This window comes from Aphelocoma coerulescens, chromosome 1A (genome assembly GCF_041296385.1).
Source record: "Aphelocoma coerulescens isolate FSJ_1873_10779 chromosome 1A, UR_Acoe_1.0, whole genome shotgun sequence".
Taxonomy (NCBI): domain Eukaryota; kingdom Metazoa; phylum Chordata; class Aves; order Passeriformes; family Corvidae; genus Aphelocoma; species Aphelocoma coerulescens.
In genome coordinates, this window is record NC_091014.1 from 49,841,145 (window position 1) to 49,857,347 (window position 16,203).

Genomic DNA, 16,203 nt, shown 5'->3' on the forward strand with positions numbered 1-16,203 from the left:
TTGAATTTTGGTGAAAATATAAGATCTCTTTATAAAGTTCCATTTGTATGGAAACCCAAGTGAGACTGAGCACATTAATGCTTAAGAAAGTTGTTGATTCAGGATCTATCTCATTTTCAGACCCAGCATACATAATGGATATCAGTATTAAAAGTTTTCAGTAAAATACAAGCGCTAGACATGACTTTAAACCAAAGGCATGCAATTCCTTTTGCACAGCAAGAGAGGATTCACAGTTACAGACCACAGAGCTGTTCTTTTTTAAAGTCCAGCTTTCAGTCAGGTCTTTTCTTCAGAAAGAAATCGGGTCTATAAATTGTACAGACTTCTCATGGACTTACTCTATGAAGACACTATTTTCTGTATTATAAAAACTGAAGTAAAAAAAAAAAAAAATCCCTCACAGGTTCCAGTATTAGCTGGGTTCTCAGATATATTTTCAACATGATTAAAAATAAACCAAACAAAATAGAAAGTAGATTTTCAGGCTCAAAATAAGTCCAAAAATGTCAAGTGCCTTTAAATAACCCTTCACAGAAATACAACCTGACACAAAGCTTGACTTCATGGATAATCCGTGTAGCAAATCCATTTAGTAATCAACATGTCCAGATATCCCCATTCAACTGATATCTTAACTCCAGATAGCTCAATACCAGCACTTCAGTCCATAAACTCTTCTCCTCCTGTTACTCCGGTAAGAACAACAAATACAATGTATCAATGATGGCTTTTTTCCCACAAAATGTAATACTGAACAGTGGCCCAATTTGGTCAGATCAACCAGGAACTTCTACATAAATTTTTAAGTTCAATATAGTGCTTTAATATTTCTGTTACGAAACAGCTGAAGTTCAAACATGAAGCTTTTAACACTAAGTTGAACTTCTTTCATGTACAAAACCAATTGCTATATGTTATTACTACCTATTTACTGTGCAATTCAATTTTTTTTTTTACTTTTCCATAATCTGACAGGCAGCACTGAAAGCAAAAACATTCCATGGGTGTGTGTCTTCTGGTTACCACTAAACTGCAAACTACAAACCAACAAAATGTAATATACTTATACTAGGTAAGATTTTCCCAGATTACCATTGTGACATGTTTCAGTTAGGTATGTGACAGTGTTCAATTCAACATTAATTTCTACATGAATTTAAATACCATTAATAGGAATTAAATTTCATCTTTTAAACCACTACAGTCAACAATATTTCAGATTATTTCTGACATAGGTCAACAATTTCAGTACAATTAGACACCTCTCCTTTCTCTGTCATCCCATTTAATTTTGCTGTTTCATGATCACACCAAGAGACAACACATCCCAGCAGTGACCAGATTTATACAGTGCTGGACAGGGATAGCCATACTTTCACAAACAATTATTTGCAAACTGCAGAGTCAGTGCTAAATTTTCAAAGCAATAAGCTCATCTGAGGTCACATAGGTTTACAGAGAATTATAGAACACAGATGTTAACAACAAGATGAAAGAGATCTCTGGAAGTCATCCCGTCCAAACTTGCAGTTGAAGCAGAGCTAATTTAACCATTAGGTTACCCTGAAGCTTGACTAGTCAATTCTGAAAATACACAAGGATGAAGAGATTACATCTTCTCTGGTCATATGACATACCTGTGCAATGGTGTCTGGATTACACAACTAGCACAGTAAAAATCCATTTGCCACAAGACACCTGCAGTCCATGGGCAACTGCAAATTTACACTGGAAATTAAGCAGCTACATATGTAATACATACCATATGCAAGAACAAAACGTTCAGCTTCATTCCTTAAAACACCCTCAGAAAATGTAGCATAGCACTAAAATAAGCCACAATTTTTTCAATATACTTATTTTCTATCACTGTTCGGCAGGGTATAATCATCACCTGCTGATTCTTTCTAGGCAGAATACATATTGCACTTTTCAGTAGCTGCTTCAGTGTGTGGGTGGTGTGTTCCCGAAATTACTAATAAGACTTAAGCTTACTGCAAAAGAGACAACACTGCAAATCAAGACTTAAACAGAAATATTTTTTATGGGTAGTAGAGCTTTCCATGTAACTCCCATTTAAGTAAGCTCATAGTTTAATCCACTAAATTAGGAAGAAAAAACTATATTTCACTGAAGGTTAGAAACTATAGGAAAATATTATAGATAATATAACAATCTTACTCTGGCTATCCTAACTCAGGCATATTTTAGGCCAAAGCTTTCTCTGTCTATATCACCACTAAACAAGATGACAGGTTTCCTCCCCTGTAACACAGAAATTAAATAATGTCACAAGACTTTCTGTTTCTAATTTTGGAGAACTTCAACACCAAGTAAGATCATCCAAATCTGCTTCTTTACTAGTCTAGTTTGAAATGTGCTTCCACTGAATGCACTGAAAGGTAAAGTTATTAATGGATTGAAAAACCAAGCTGAAAATTTTAGCCATTATCATTTAATTAAAAATATGTTTGCTTTTCTGTTTTTATTAAAAAATACTTCCTCTTTTATGCTACCTCCCCTGCACCTTAGCAGTTCAAAAAATGACTATAACATTCGAACTGAGCTTAAAATGTAAGACAATTTTTTGAGGCAACCGAAAATAGAAGGAGTTAAAACTGAAAGAGTCTGTTAAAATGAAAACAAATAAAACCAAATAAAATTTCCAATAATAAAATTTTTCAAAAAGAGACATTATAGAGTCATGCTGCATCTCTCCAGAGAGTGTCAGTACAGAGGGGTTTTTAGGAATAGACTTGATCTCTACGTGGAAATTGAGTTAGCTCCTTACTTAATTACCCCCTTTATCTCTCATGTGTCCAGAAGTGACTTTGAAAATGTAAACATAATTGCAACATAATAATTTCCAATGTCAGGCTTTCTAAAGAACAATCTTAACTAGCTTCTACAATACAAACAGTATACAAAACTTCTTCCCATTAAAAATTACTTTTTAAAATTTACAAAAAGAAGTACAAAATTACAGACGAAATGACTTTCTGGAAGGCAGACATGAAATGCATAACCCTAATAACTGATGCATCAAACTCTAAACTTTAAATATTCCTACCATAGCCTGTATTGATAAAGAAACAGTATTATATACAGTTCATCTCCTAAAAATGTAGTTAGGACTCCACTTTTTCTTCCCTCCCTCTAAATAAAAAGGCATTTTGTGGGGAAAGTCTCTTCCACAGGAGAATCCATAACAAAGTTGCTGGAGTTCCTGACCCTAGGAACCCTAGAGTTATATAAGCAGAATTTTGATCAGTCTTAAAAGAAAATGTCAAGGTCTCCCAGAAGTTAATTTCCTCTTAGAAGATGAAAATTTGACACTAAGCTAGAAACATAGCATTTATATGTTTAAGTAAATTTTCCATATATTTTTTGAAGAGGCATGCTTCCCAGCAACTGGCAACATGAAGATTTATACTTAGGGCTTTTGAATCAAAGTTCAATTTTCCCATAGCAACTGCACTGCTCTCTTTACAGACATTATTTCCATTTTGTAACAGTTAGACAAATGAGGTGCTCCTGGTTGTCACCACATCAAACACAGGGAAAAACTGCCAGGATTTTTAAGTTATATATACAACACAGTTCAAAACAGAGTCCAGTCAAGCTGACCCAGCAGCATCCTAAACAGGACAGAGGTTAACCTGCCTTATCTCACACTTACTTTATATCATAATTGGAAAAATATGCAGGCATGCCTGTCAAGATTAAGGTATGTGAACTGCTTACTTTAAACTGATAATACTGGAGGGATCATGGAGAACTCTGCAGCACTTGTCTCTCTTTTACTGTAGACTGCCCTCTATTTATCTCTGTACATCAGGCCCTGTTTGCCCCTTAGCAGAGGAATATTCAAGTTACACTATCCATGAAAAAGAAAATAGAATGATATACATACATTCAGACTATGCTGCTTTATTCTCAAGAAAATATGAATATGTATGTGGGTACTGATAAACTTGGTAAAATAAAAATATTTGGAGCTAAACAGTAAATTAACCTGCACTGCCAAATTGATTATTAAGAACAAGAAACAATTTTATTACTGGAAAACAAGAGTGTTCTGCATTTTTTTACTACATTCCCTCTCCTTCCTTACCTTGCCAATTGATAATGTAAATAAACACCCTCAACCAAAATTATGTTTGTTCAAAATGCTTTCCACCACTTTACCAAAATATATATTCAGGCAAAGTAGGAGAGAAAGGAGCTATCTCTTATTTTATCTTCAAGATTTCTGCCATAAGGAGACTTATTTGAGAGAAATGGCTGAAATATTCCAGTCCCTTCACATCCAGGCCAAAGCTGCTTCATGCCTATTTCACATTAAAGTATAATGAGATTCCAGAAGTTACTGTTCTGTCCTCCCCAAAAGGAATGAAAGAAGGAATGATGGACTGACATGCACACCACTCTTCATCATTCATGTTCATCAATGACTTGGATGAAGGGGCAGATGCCTCCTCAGCACGTTCACTGATGACACAAAGCTGGAGGAGCGGCCGATACCCCAGAGCGCTGTGCAGCCCTTCGGAGGGACCTCGGCTGGTTGGAGAGATGGGCAGAGAACCATCTGAGGTTCACAAAAACATGCATCAGTTTTAGCAAGGATGGAATTTCTGCCCTAAACCACAGATGAGCTCCAGAACAAAGCAACAGCCTCAAATTAACCTTAAATCATAATCCACAAATGGAATACATTCTCTGCTAAAATAAGAAGACATATCTAAATTTCAGCCTCCAAAAATCCAGCTGCATATCCTAAACCCCTGAAATTTTAACAAGACACAAAGATTTTTCCATAAAGCTCTTCCAGCACTTCACCAATTTTGGGATTGTAAAAGAGAGTTGCTTGTCCTGAGAATACCTATATTACTGCTATGCTAGGTTTTAAATTTACACAGAACTTTCTGTAATAGTCCCTTCTGAAATGACACTTACCAGCACAGTACAGATAGCAATGACATACTGCATGCCAGAAGTACCTCCAGACAAGCTTTTTTCCCTAACAGCAAAAAAAGAAACCAAGTTTATCAAGGAGATTACTTCCCTCTCCTTTGGCATATTGAAAACTGTTAGCTCACTAGGTCACAGATGGACATTTTCATAATCTCACCTAAAACTCAGTTTCATGTTATCATTGTGCCTCTGACTGTGTACATAAAGCAAGAATCAATCTTTATGTTTGTTCACCTTTGATGTGCAAACACAATATATCTATATGATAGTAAAATCTATTTTTAAATAAAGGAGAAGTGTAAAAATTAACTTCTTGTTTGTCTTCAAAAGTAATTGATAGACCCTTTTCTCTATTTTTGGACCTTTAGGAGAGTATGGATTCTAAGACACCATGTCAAATACCTTCTCTCACTGCTTCTTCGTTATGAAGTCTGCACTTTCTGATATGTTAGTGCACTGACATGAGTATCAGAAACTATTTTTACACTTCTACCTAAAACATGCTGTTGCATATAATATATAATTTGTTAGACCAATTCAAGATACTGTTCTTAATTCAAAAATTTACATACATACTTTGTGTTTTCAATCCCTTAGAACAAGATGTTCTCTACTGCATTCTGAAGTAAATGTGAAAGATCCAACAGATTAGCTAACATCTTGAAAGACTGCATAGGGTGACAGCAACAATTTATAAAAACCAAAGTCACTGTGCTTTAGTTTGGAGATTTTTCACTATCTAATTTCTTTCCTTTCTCCCAGAAAAAGAAATCAACAAAAGACTAAAACTATCTCTGTCTTCAATTTTTATGGATAAAAACAATCTAGAAAGGCAATCTGTCATATCATGAATTAAAGCATAATAACTATACTCTTTTTTTGTACTCATAATTAAAAATCTTATTGTTCTCAGAGCAAGAAGGATGAGATATTGCAAGTCTGAGCTTAAAATTTAGGTACAATGAATAAAACTAATTCATGAATCACTGTATTAAAACTTACATCGCTGTTGAAATGAATTTCTCTTTATAAATAGGAAAGACGTACCAACCAACTAACCAAACTTGATCCCATTTTTCAAAGGCATGCCTCAATTTTATAGCACCCTTTATGTATACCTTACATAAAAAAAGAAACAAGGAAAACAAAAACATTTTCTAAAATTAGGAAAGAAAAATTGCATGTATGTCCATCATAGGGAAGTTTAACAATAATTAGGTCACATTTAAATATGGAAAGTTCCATTTAAGAAATAGGTTTTGAAACAAATGCTTAAAAATGAGGAATTAGTAACTATAGTACTCCTATTGCAAATCAGGATCATTCCGACAACTCTGCACTTTGCCAAATGTCTAAAGTGATGGATAATATGAAGTAGGAAACAGCTGCTGAAAGGAGAAAGGAATATAAAGGCTCCTTATCAAGAAACAGGGCAGTGCTCATTGTTATTCAAGCACATTAGCTGCCGTATCCTGTTTCCATTGACTGCAGGGAAGGCTTTAGCATTGACTTCAAACAGGTGCAAGTCCCATGAGACTTAAAGGGAATAAAACGTACAGTCACTGTATGAAAGCAACAGTGTATGAAGTGTGGTGAGACAGGATATGTAATTCCAACGTGGTACACAAGAATCTGACAAAGCTATTTAAATGCAGTGCCAAGTAAGGATGCAACTGAAAAAACCAGACATTTCTAAACAGAAATTTGGCAGGTCTTCATTCAATGCTACAAAAGAAAAAGCGCAGGAAAAATGTTGCAGAAACAAGAGTGCTAATTTATAGTGTGGGGAGAGAACAAGGGACACCCAGAAGCAGCAATAAGCATCATCCTGTTCTGTAGCAATACAATATCACTTGTTCAGGACACAGCTGCTGGAATGCTTTGGTAGATACTGCAGACTGGTCTTCTCTGAGAATTGCTGGGACCTAGACCCAAATACATTACCCACTTCTATTTGTTCTCTTCTGTATTATCATGAGCATTTGAAAATGTTTGGGGATCTTTTCTTTAACTTACATAATCTTCAAAGAGAAGTCTTAGGCTATATTCTTACATCAGTTGAGTTATGCATGATGTCCTCAATTAATTCTATAAAGAAAGTAGCTGAGATGTCATTATACTAATTAGAAGCTGGTCAAAAATAGAGTACTTATCTCAAAGGAAACTATGTGACTTCAAAATTTCTTTCCAGATGGAAAAGGAAGATATCCAACACAGCAACTATCTGTCTAAAATAGAGGCAGTAAACATCAGTCTCCATATTAAACTCATATGGATAAGTATTACAGCAGGGTGACCAAACCTCAATATTTAATTCTGGAACCAGATTTTGACATTAAAATGAAGAGTGAAAGTACCACTTTTGAAGGGAATCAGGCAAGACTAAAAATAACTCTAAGGGTTATGGCAGAGATTAAGCAGCTCTTCCATAGTTATTAAGTTTTATGATGAAAAGGGAATCACATACCTGTGCAAGCATGGGAAATCCGAGGTTCCTGCATCCATTACAAGGGGTCAGTGCCTCCCATAAACCTGAGGGTCCACAAGTATTTTCACCTCCATCATCATCTTCTTCCTCCCTTGGTGATAAACGCATTGAAGAAGGCCTCTGTGCATAAAGACACAATACTTTCAAATTAAACACGGTGATATATTGTAAAGAAACTTTTTACCTTATGAACTTAGGAGTCTGCCATTCACAAATTCCAAAATATAAACTGGTATTTTAATACAAAGTACCTACTCAACTGTTAAACTGCTGTATGAAAAGAATACTTTCTAAGGAGGGTGCATAATAAGCTATATGCAATTATACTTTAAAATTGAGTGAACATATTAATATATGTTGAAAATCTTGATTGTCTTTATTATAAAGAAATTGGCAATTTCTACTTCATTTTACTTTAAAATTTGCAGTAATATCATTAGGTTTAGGACATTCCACAAAGAATAAAAACTAACATTTGCCTGGATGAGTTCAAGGTTTTTGCAGAAAAAAAATACTAAATAAATCAAAATATGAGGTTTCAATTTTTGCATGATATTTATCAATAATAAATGTGCTACATTATTTTTTAGGCAAAATATGTATTTAAAAATGACTTGTATTATTTTGCTTCATAGTCTGGAAGGGATGAAAAGTATCAGGAATAGTCATTCACTTATGAACACCGTGACTTACATATTGATCTGAGTGAAAAGGAAAAAATGATGATTTTTGCTTAAACCAGTATGCTAATTTTCTGTGACAGACAGAAATAGGAAGAGTGTTCAGTTCCCATATATTTATCTTATTTTGCTACACAGGATAGTCCACCCCAGCTGAATTGCAGCGGCAACTTTTAAACTTTTATTAATTTCAGGAGAAATTAATTTCTTTCCTTTGGAAGAAGAAGGAAAGTTATCCCAGTAACGAATGATTTTTAAAATCTCATGTCAACAAAAATCGCTACAAGTTAAAAAAAAGTAATTTTTACATCTTAATTATTTGTCCATATTTAAATTGGAATACTGAATAGCTGTTCTAGCCTGCTTCACATTTGCTTGAGCAGCCTGCCTGATACTCAGTTAGTAAATGCTGTCTTTAGGAATGCTTTTTTCAGAAATGGCTGGATTTTTGCCTGACCAGAATAACACTGTTGAGAACAATGGCTGACCACAACTATCAATTTGATAGTAACATTAACTCTAAAGCACTGCTATGAGGTCCATGTAAAATAATTTTTAAATCCCCAACACTTAAATGCAGATTATTTTAGCCAATAGAATAAAGAAATGCATGCTGCTGCAAGGAAGGGAATAGAAAAGGGAAAGAAAAGTAAGAGGGAAAAGTAGAGAAACAGCAGCAGTTCTAAAGATGAACACAAGCTGATGGAAACTGTAAGAGAAACAAAGGCACCATACAGACAGGCACTAACTCAAGTTGTGTAACATCTGAGGATCGCTTAGTTCCTGACTCTTGTGCTCAATTCTTAATACAAATGTTTTTGGTATACCATTAATTGAGCAGAAAAAATATTTCTAAATTCTATCTCAAATCACACATCAAAAATGAGAAACACAATATATCCCACTCCATTAGTCTGATTGCCCTCTGTTAGAAAATGGTTGTTCCCATGTTTCAGACTTCATGAATCTAGCCATATCTTCTAAAGTTAGGTGGATTTATTTACTTTTTATTTTAAAAGTCAATTTCTAAAACATTCTTAGCATGGTATTTCATTAGGTTATTTTGACACACTAGTAGTACCACAGAATATGTTGCCATAGCAACCAATATTCTCACACTGATTATTAAAAGGATTGGGTTAATTCTGCAGAGTGTAGGTTGTGAAAGACTATTATTGCTAGGTATTTGTATAGACAAAGGAAGCAGACTAGAGGTCTTCCCCCTCTATTTATGATGCCATCTTCAATGGTGAAGATTTATATTTTAAATCTCAGCATTGCTGCAACAGAGAATAAAGTGCTTCTTGGCCCCCTGGAGAAAAAAGCAAAGAACTGCAGCAGTGCTCAGCACAGGAAAGCAGGTAACACACATCAGCTATGACCTTACAAGCCAATGGAACTGAATGAAGACAAAAGTCATATGAAAATGTCAGTACACCTTATAAAGACAAAAAACATATACACATTATATAAATGAGAAATTTCAACACAACTAAAGGAAGATTAATTACAATAGAGTCACTGGAGTATGATTATATGAGTATTTAGCCATTACAGGAACAGAGTGAAAAAACCCCATGCCAAACAATTATTGGATGATAAAAAACAAAATACACAAGCAGAATGAGAGTTGTATATTTCCATTAGACTTATTTTATATAAATAGCCTAAGATAGAATGTGAATCACAGGAATTTAATGTCAATATGAATGAGAGGAAGTGTGAAGTATATAGTCAGATCTCCTGATCATTCAAAAAGGATCAGTCAGTGTCAGAGTTCATTAGATACACTGTTGGAATAAACTGACTGGTACTCTCATGCAACTAGACAATGCAGGTATGAACATGATACAGACTAATTTACAGACTACTGCAGATCAGGGTTAGCTCTTTTTATACTTGCTCAGATTTCTGCTGCCAATAAAGCACTAAAAAGGAACCATTAGGAAAAGGCTAGGTGAAGGGTGAAGAAACAGTTATTGCCATCACCTTTCTCACCCATCCCTGCTGACAGAAGCCCAGTTCTTCCCAGGAAATGGGAAAGAGATGTGTGGGAATTACTGCAGCGAAAGAAAGCTGCATTTGCAAAGAGGAGGGAAGGAGATAATAACTGCATGAGAGAAAGGGGTCACAAATGCCCCAAATTCAATAGACTGGGGTTGCATACCCTGGGGAGAGGGATGCACCTGGACGAGGCAAATGAGATACAGAAACATCTATAATCAATTCACAGACCTCAGACTGTCACACAAACCCAAGAAACTCCAAACCCAGACCACACAGTTTCCTGTTACTCTCTCACAGCCTTCATTCCTTTCCCAGAACTTCTTAATTTTTCTGTTCTGTTGCATAATTTAATTTTGCCTCCTTGGAGATCCTTTGAACATGAAAATCTAATTCTGTGTGTGCAACTGGGAAGCCTTGAAATAGCCCTGTAGGGAGAGTTTTAGTAAAACCAAAGTTATTTATGCCCACTTCTCAGAAAATAAATAAATAGAGTAGAAGATATTTCTGTCAACTAAAGTAAAACAGACACAATTGAGAACCTCTTACTTATTCCTGTTTTGAGTTAAAATAACCCCAAAACCTGTAGTTTAAAAATGCCATCCAAATCACAGTTACTCAATTAATTGAATTAGACATTATGAAATGGCAAAGTCAATATAAACTGCAATACTAAGCTTCAATAAGGCCACTTCTGCCTAAGTTAGAAGAGACACAAGTATAAGCAACACATATCCTCAAACAAAACAGACAGAAAACCTTACCTGATATTAAATATGATATGCAAAAGGGAAATTTGGGAGAGAAACTGAAAATATTAATAGAGAATAAAAGATTTATTAAAAGTTCTGGTTTTTACTGGAACACCAAATTAAGTATTAGACATTGCTTGCAGCAGTAAGAGGCTAACAAAGTAATGATACAGCAGTGAGAAAGTAGTAAGATCTAGCACAAGGACATTGGACCACTACAATTAGTGCAAAATTTCTTCAGACTCTACTGATCTTATCACATCACCTCTCATTTTCATACTTAATGAGCATTTAAACCACGTCTTCAAAAATTTAGGTATGGAAGACTTCCTCTTCATGTCTCCATCTGCATAAAAGGCAAAATTTGCCCACTAGGATACTTCATATTTAAGGACACTTTATAAAGAGGCTATTTATTCTCCAAAACATGTATGTACATCAGATTGTCTATCAATAACTTGGAATCTCTATCCCAATCTAAGAGAGCAAGCCAATATTTATCAAGAGAGAATGATGAATACAGACAGAAAAAGCAGAGAAAGTCTGTTCCATTTTTAAAAGTCAACGAGACGAGAAGGTGAGAGCAGCTTTAATCTTACCTATTAATTACAGTTACCAAGTTCACAGCTCAGCAGTGGTACACAATGTATAAAACATACATAAATATCTTTATGTAGGGCCTTCCTCTTAACAGATATCAGCTACTTGCTATCTAACATATGACCTTATTATCTAGACAAGTTTTCTCTAGGAATATAGTAAATTATACAAGAGGTCTTATTTCCTTTCAGTCCGTCTTTTTCTCAGCTTTTAGTGAAGACTGGTCTGCTTTCTGCCTTGACATTTGTAAGCAGCCTCTGCTAGGAAAAATATGACTCAATTCCCTTGTTTCAGACCACATAAGAATCTTTCCTGTACTAGTCCAGCAAAACCTAAAAACCAAACATCAAAATCCTTACTTATTGTATCTGTTTTTTCATAATTATCATCCATTTGTAGTATTTCACATACCCTTTCAAAAAGTATCTGCTAGAGCAAAACAGCATCAGCAAACTACTACAGGTACAAAATAATAGGGCATTTACTGTTTGCTATTGCATCATAGCTCTGGAGACATGAACATTAACTTATCATTTCTCTTCATAAGAAAACAAGATTTTTAAATGGAGCAGCAAAGAGGAAATCCAGAAGGCAATATCCTTCTGCTTACAGGAGGCAGAAAGCAATCAGACTTTTGATAAGCCAAATGCTGCCACTCAGTTTGAAACAATCAGGTCAGTACAAAGTTTCTTCTGTAGAAATAATTATTCAGACGTAATTATTTTCTATCATGCTAGCAGAGATGTGCCTCTAACTCTCCTAAGCCCAAAGAACACGCACCTACATTGTGAAATAAAAGTAAAAAGTTACAGTTCTGTTACCTAGTATTCTATTTTGACATTACACTAAACTAATAGAGCAGGAAACTGCTCCTGAATCTCTTCTATGAATTAGGATAAGCAGGTCGATCTCTGCCACGGTTGTCCCCAGCAGCTGCGGCAGTCAAGCCAGGGACAGCAGAGCTGGGACAGTGTTCTGTGCTCTCAGTGCTCCCCCTGCTGCTGCCCAGGCTGCTCCCAGGGGAAAATGCCTGAGGTATGCAGAAGACAAGAAAAAAAAGGAGCATTAGGGCATGACATACAACATCATCAGTTACTATTTTTCTACAGCAGGATCCCTGCACATTAAGCAAATGTGGCCTTCTGGGATTCAGTAAGAATGCTGAAAAAAAGGAATCTCAATTACGACACACATCCTATGTCTCTCAGACAGTGAAGGATTTTGGTAACCTGGGCACACCTTTCCCACATCCCCCAAGGCCTTCTCCCTACTCATGTTTTTCTGTTTCCCATCCTCATTATCTTTTCTTTCACCTTACACTGCACATCTGCTGCCATTCTTCCACAAACACGTTCCAAGTTTGCATCTCTTTCATTCGCTATGAGTCTGGTTAGAGTTTGACTGCACCTCCTGCACTCTGCAAAGCAGTACCAGCAGGACAACGACAGTCTTGTACTTAAAGCAGCTGAATGACGGAAAAGTGTACTCTGTACTTGCCTCTGCCACAATCCATTGGGATGCTGGCCATGTCATTTAAACATCTCTAACTTTGTGCTCCTGATCTGCTGGCTATATTGAAACTGAAGGTGAGTTTGCACAAATGCTGGGCTACATCAGGAATCATCTTGAGAGATTCTGTGACTATTTTCAGTAGTATATAAGCCTAAGTACTCTGCAAATCCCAGCTTTAGCAATCCCAGACGTGGAATCTTGATCTCTACACCACTGCACATCAGCCCAGCTGCATGGGATGATATTTTCTGACTGGGGAGCCAAAAGGACCACCACATCTGAAGCAGTCACACACCTTGAACTCCAGATCACAGTGACATCTGATTCTGAGGAGAAATTCCTGTAACTTGAAGTCAGTACAGTCAATTTAATTGACTGCATGTAACAAACAAAAAATGTATTAACTTTAGGCAAATGTGATTAATTCACATACGTGAGGAAAACCACATGATTGTGTAGTTGCTGCCCCTCAGTGGGGGCTGTTGACACCTATCATGATGAGCACCCCAAAATTAATCATCATTCTGTCTCCAGAGCAGGATCTGATGTTATATAGGAAATACACCCTGGAACCAGATGACAAATACAATGCATACTGAATAAGGTCAAAAATTTAAGTAAAAATGAGATTACAAAATGAGTGCACCTGAACATATATTGAAAGTAGAGCAATACATTTGAAATTTTTAAAAAATCCTTGCATGTAGCATAAATAATGACAATTAAGGTTATTCTGAATCTTTGTACTACTCTCATAAAAGGATGCAAGCATTCATAAAACAAAAGTTTTAGGATTTAGAAACCTAATAGCTTATCAATTAATCAGAAAATAACAGGCATAAACTAAAAAAAGACACATTTTTTCTATTGTTAAAAGAATTGTATTTTTCAAACCTTAAGATAGCTTTTCATTTGCTAAATAACCATTAAAAAGAATGATCCATCAACAGTCAGTCATTTACTAATAAAAAGGTTAATTTTGACTAATTAATTCTTCAGTAAACATAAAAGCTTTTGAACTGAGTGTTGTGATCTTCATATGAAAACTATGTCATCTATACATAAAAGCCACTAACAGGACTCTCACATTTAACAATATTTAACAATAAAAATATTCTGTGCATATATATTAAGTGCAAAACAAAAGACACCTCAATGTAACTCAGTAACTCAGAATCTTCACTCTTTTCTAATTCCTGCTTAATTTCACCAAATGACAGAAAATTCAAGGACTCAATAAATCAAAAAATTGCACAGAATGGGTGACTAACTGCTTTTAGTAACTATAATTTAACCACATTACAGTGGTATTCAGTACACAGTATTTCCAAGAATTGTATAGTAGTTGGAGCCTACAGAATTTTCATTTTTAAATATCTTGGGAAGTAAATACTGTGTTTGTGTATCAGTTGAAATTAGGAGGATGAAGTATTAGCTGCTTGAAGCTGCAATATGCACTGCTCTGAATCAAAAAAGCACTTAGAACATCATTCTCTTAAACTAATTTGAACTGTTTGAAACAGCATCTGGATAAACACATCATGCAATGCCTGAGCAACTGGCTCACGGGTCAGACACAAATGAATGTTACAGTGAATGGGATAACATCAGATTGGAGACCTGTCACTTGGTGGGGTAGGTCTCACATGGCACCATCCTTGACCCAGTGCTCTTTAACGTCTTCATTAATGACTGGAAGGGATATTTATTAAGTTCACAGAGGAAACAAAACTGGGAGGAGCTGTTGTCTCCCTCAAAGGCAGCGAGGCCCTGCAGACAGACCTCAACAAATAGAGGACTGGGTAATCGCCAACCATAGGAAGTCCAACAAGGGGAAGTTCCAGATTCTACACCTGGGACTTGATAACCCTAGATGAACAAACAGACTGGAGAACAAGATGCTGGAGAGCAGTGCCATGGAAAGGAACCTGGAGGTCCTGGTTGATGGCAGGTTGAATGTGAGCCAGCAGTGCCCTGGCAGCCAGGAGGGCCAAGTGTGTCCTGGGGGGCATCAGGTACAGCATCGCCACTGGGCAAGGGAGGAGATTGTCCCACTCTGCTCTGCACTGGGGTGGCCTCACCTTGAGTCCTGTGTGCAGTTTTGGGCACCACAATATAAAACAGACATTAAACTATTAGAGAGCTAAAATATTGGGCCAAAGTTGAGCTACAAAGATGCTGAAGGGCCTTGAGGGGAAGGGGTATGAGGAGCAGCTGAGGACACTTGGTCTGTTCAGCCTGGAGAAGACTGAGGGGAGACCTCACTTCAGTCTATGACATTCTCATGAGGCAAAGAGGAGGGGCAGGCACTGATATCTTCTCTATGCTGACCAGTGACAGGATCCCAGAGAATGGCCTGAAGTTGTGTCAGGGAAGGTTCAGGTTGGTTATTAAGAAATGTGTTCTTCACACAGAGAGTGTCTGGCCACTGGAACAGGCTCCCAGGGCAGTGGTCACAGCACCAGCCTGACAGAGCTCAATATGTCTTTGGACAACACATCTCACACACGTGGTGCGACTCTTGAGGTGTCCTGTGCAGGGCTGGGAGCTGGACCCGATGATCCATGTGGGCCCCTTCCAACTAAGCTTATTCTGTGATTCTGTGATTTAATAAGTTATTTTTTTAATCTACAGATTAAGCTACTTCTCTATAATGTATCAAAACATAGGCACTTCCATAATTTACTCCACTCTAATATTTGTGTTTGGGACAGGATTGAACTGCCAAATTTCTCTCTCTTAATATTACCTAAAATAAAGTGAACCTGTGTTTTAAACAATTGTCCAACTTTGAGCACATACCTAATACTAATAAATCAGACTAAGCACACTTAATTTTAAATGTTTAATATCAAAGCACTTCAAGTGCTTTACTTTACCATGAAAAAGAACTTAGCACATGAAGCATAAAGCCCTAAAAACAGAATTCACTCAGGAAGTCATACAGACTGCAAGGACACTCTGCTACAGAAATGTGTTTGTAGGAATGCCTTTCCATCCCACAGGCATAGTAGATTTGACCTAAGTTGGTATGTAGGAACGGTATACACAAATATAGGCTGTGAAAAAAGGTAGGAATTTGGTAACTATTTTTTGAGTCTTGAAATTTAACCACATGAACAGTTCCAATAAAGTTAATGGAATATTTCATGTTAATGACAGACTTTTGCGTCTCCCTGAATCAATATGC

The 16,203-nt window shown here is 36.3% G+C and overlaps 1 protein-coding gene across 19 annotated transcripts in view; it reads right to left on the reverse strand.

The window, feature by feature from the left end:
• Positions 1 to 16,203, reverse strand: part of ANKS1B (ankyrin repeat and sterile alpha motif domain containing 1B) — a 414,782-nt gene that overhangs the window by 307,280 nt on the left and 91,299 nt on the right. For 18 of the 19 annotated variants that reach the window (XM_069000638.1, XM_069000646.1, XM_069000631.1 and 15 more), the window contains one exon: positions 7,445 to 7,585. In XM_069000638.1, coding sequence (XP_068856739.1) covers positions 7,445 to 7,585 — 141 coding nt within the window. Of the gene's footprint in view, positions 1 to 4,959; positions 5,024 to 7,444; positions 7,586 to 16,203 lie in introns of those variants that run through there. The other variant, XM_069000733.1, reaches the window with a different exon arrangement.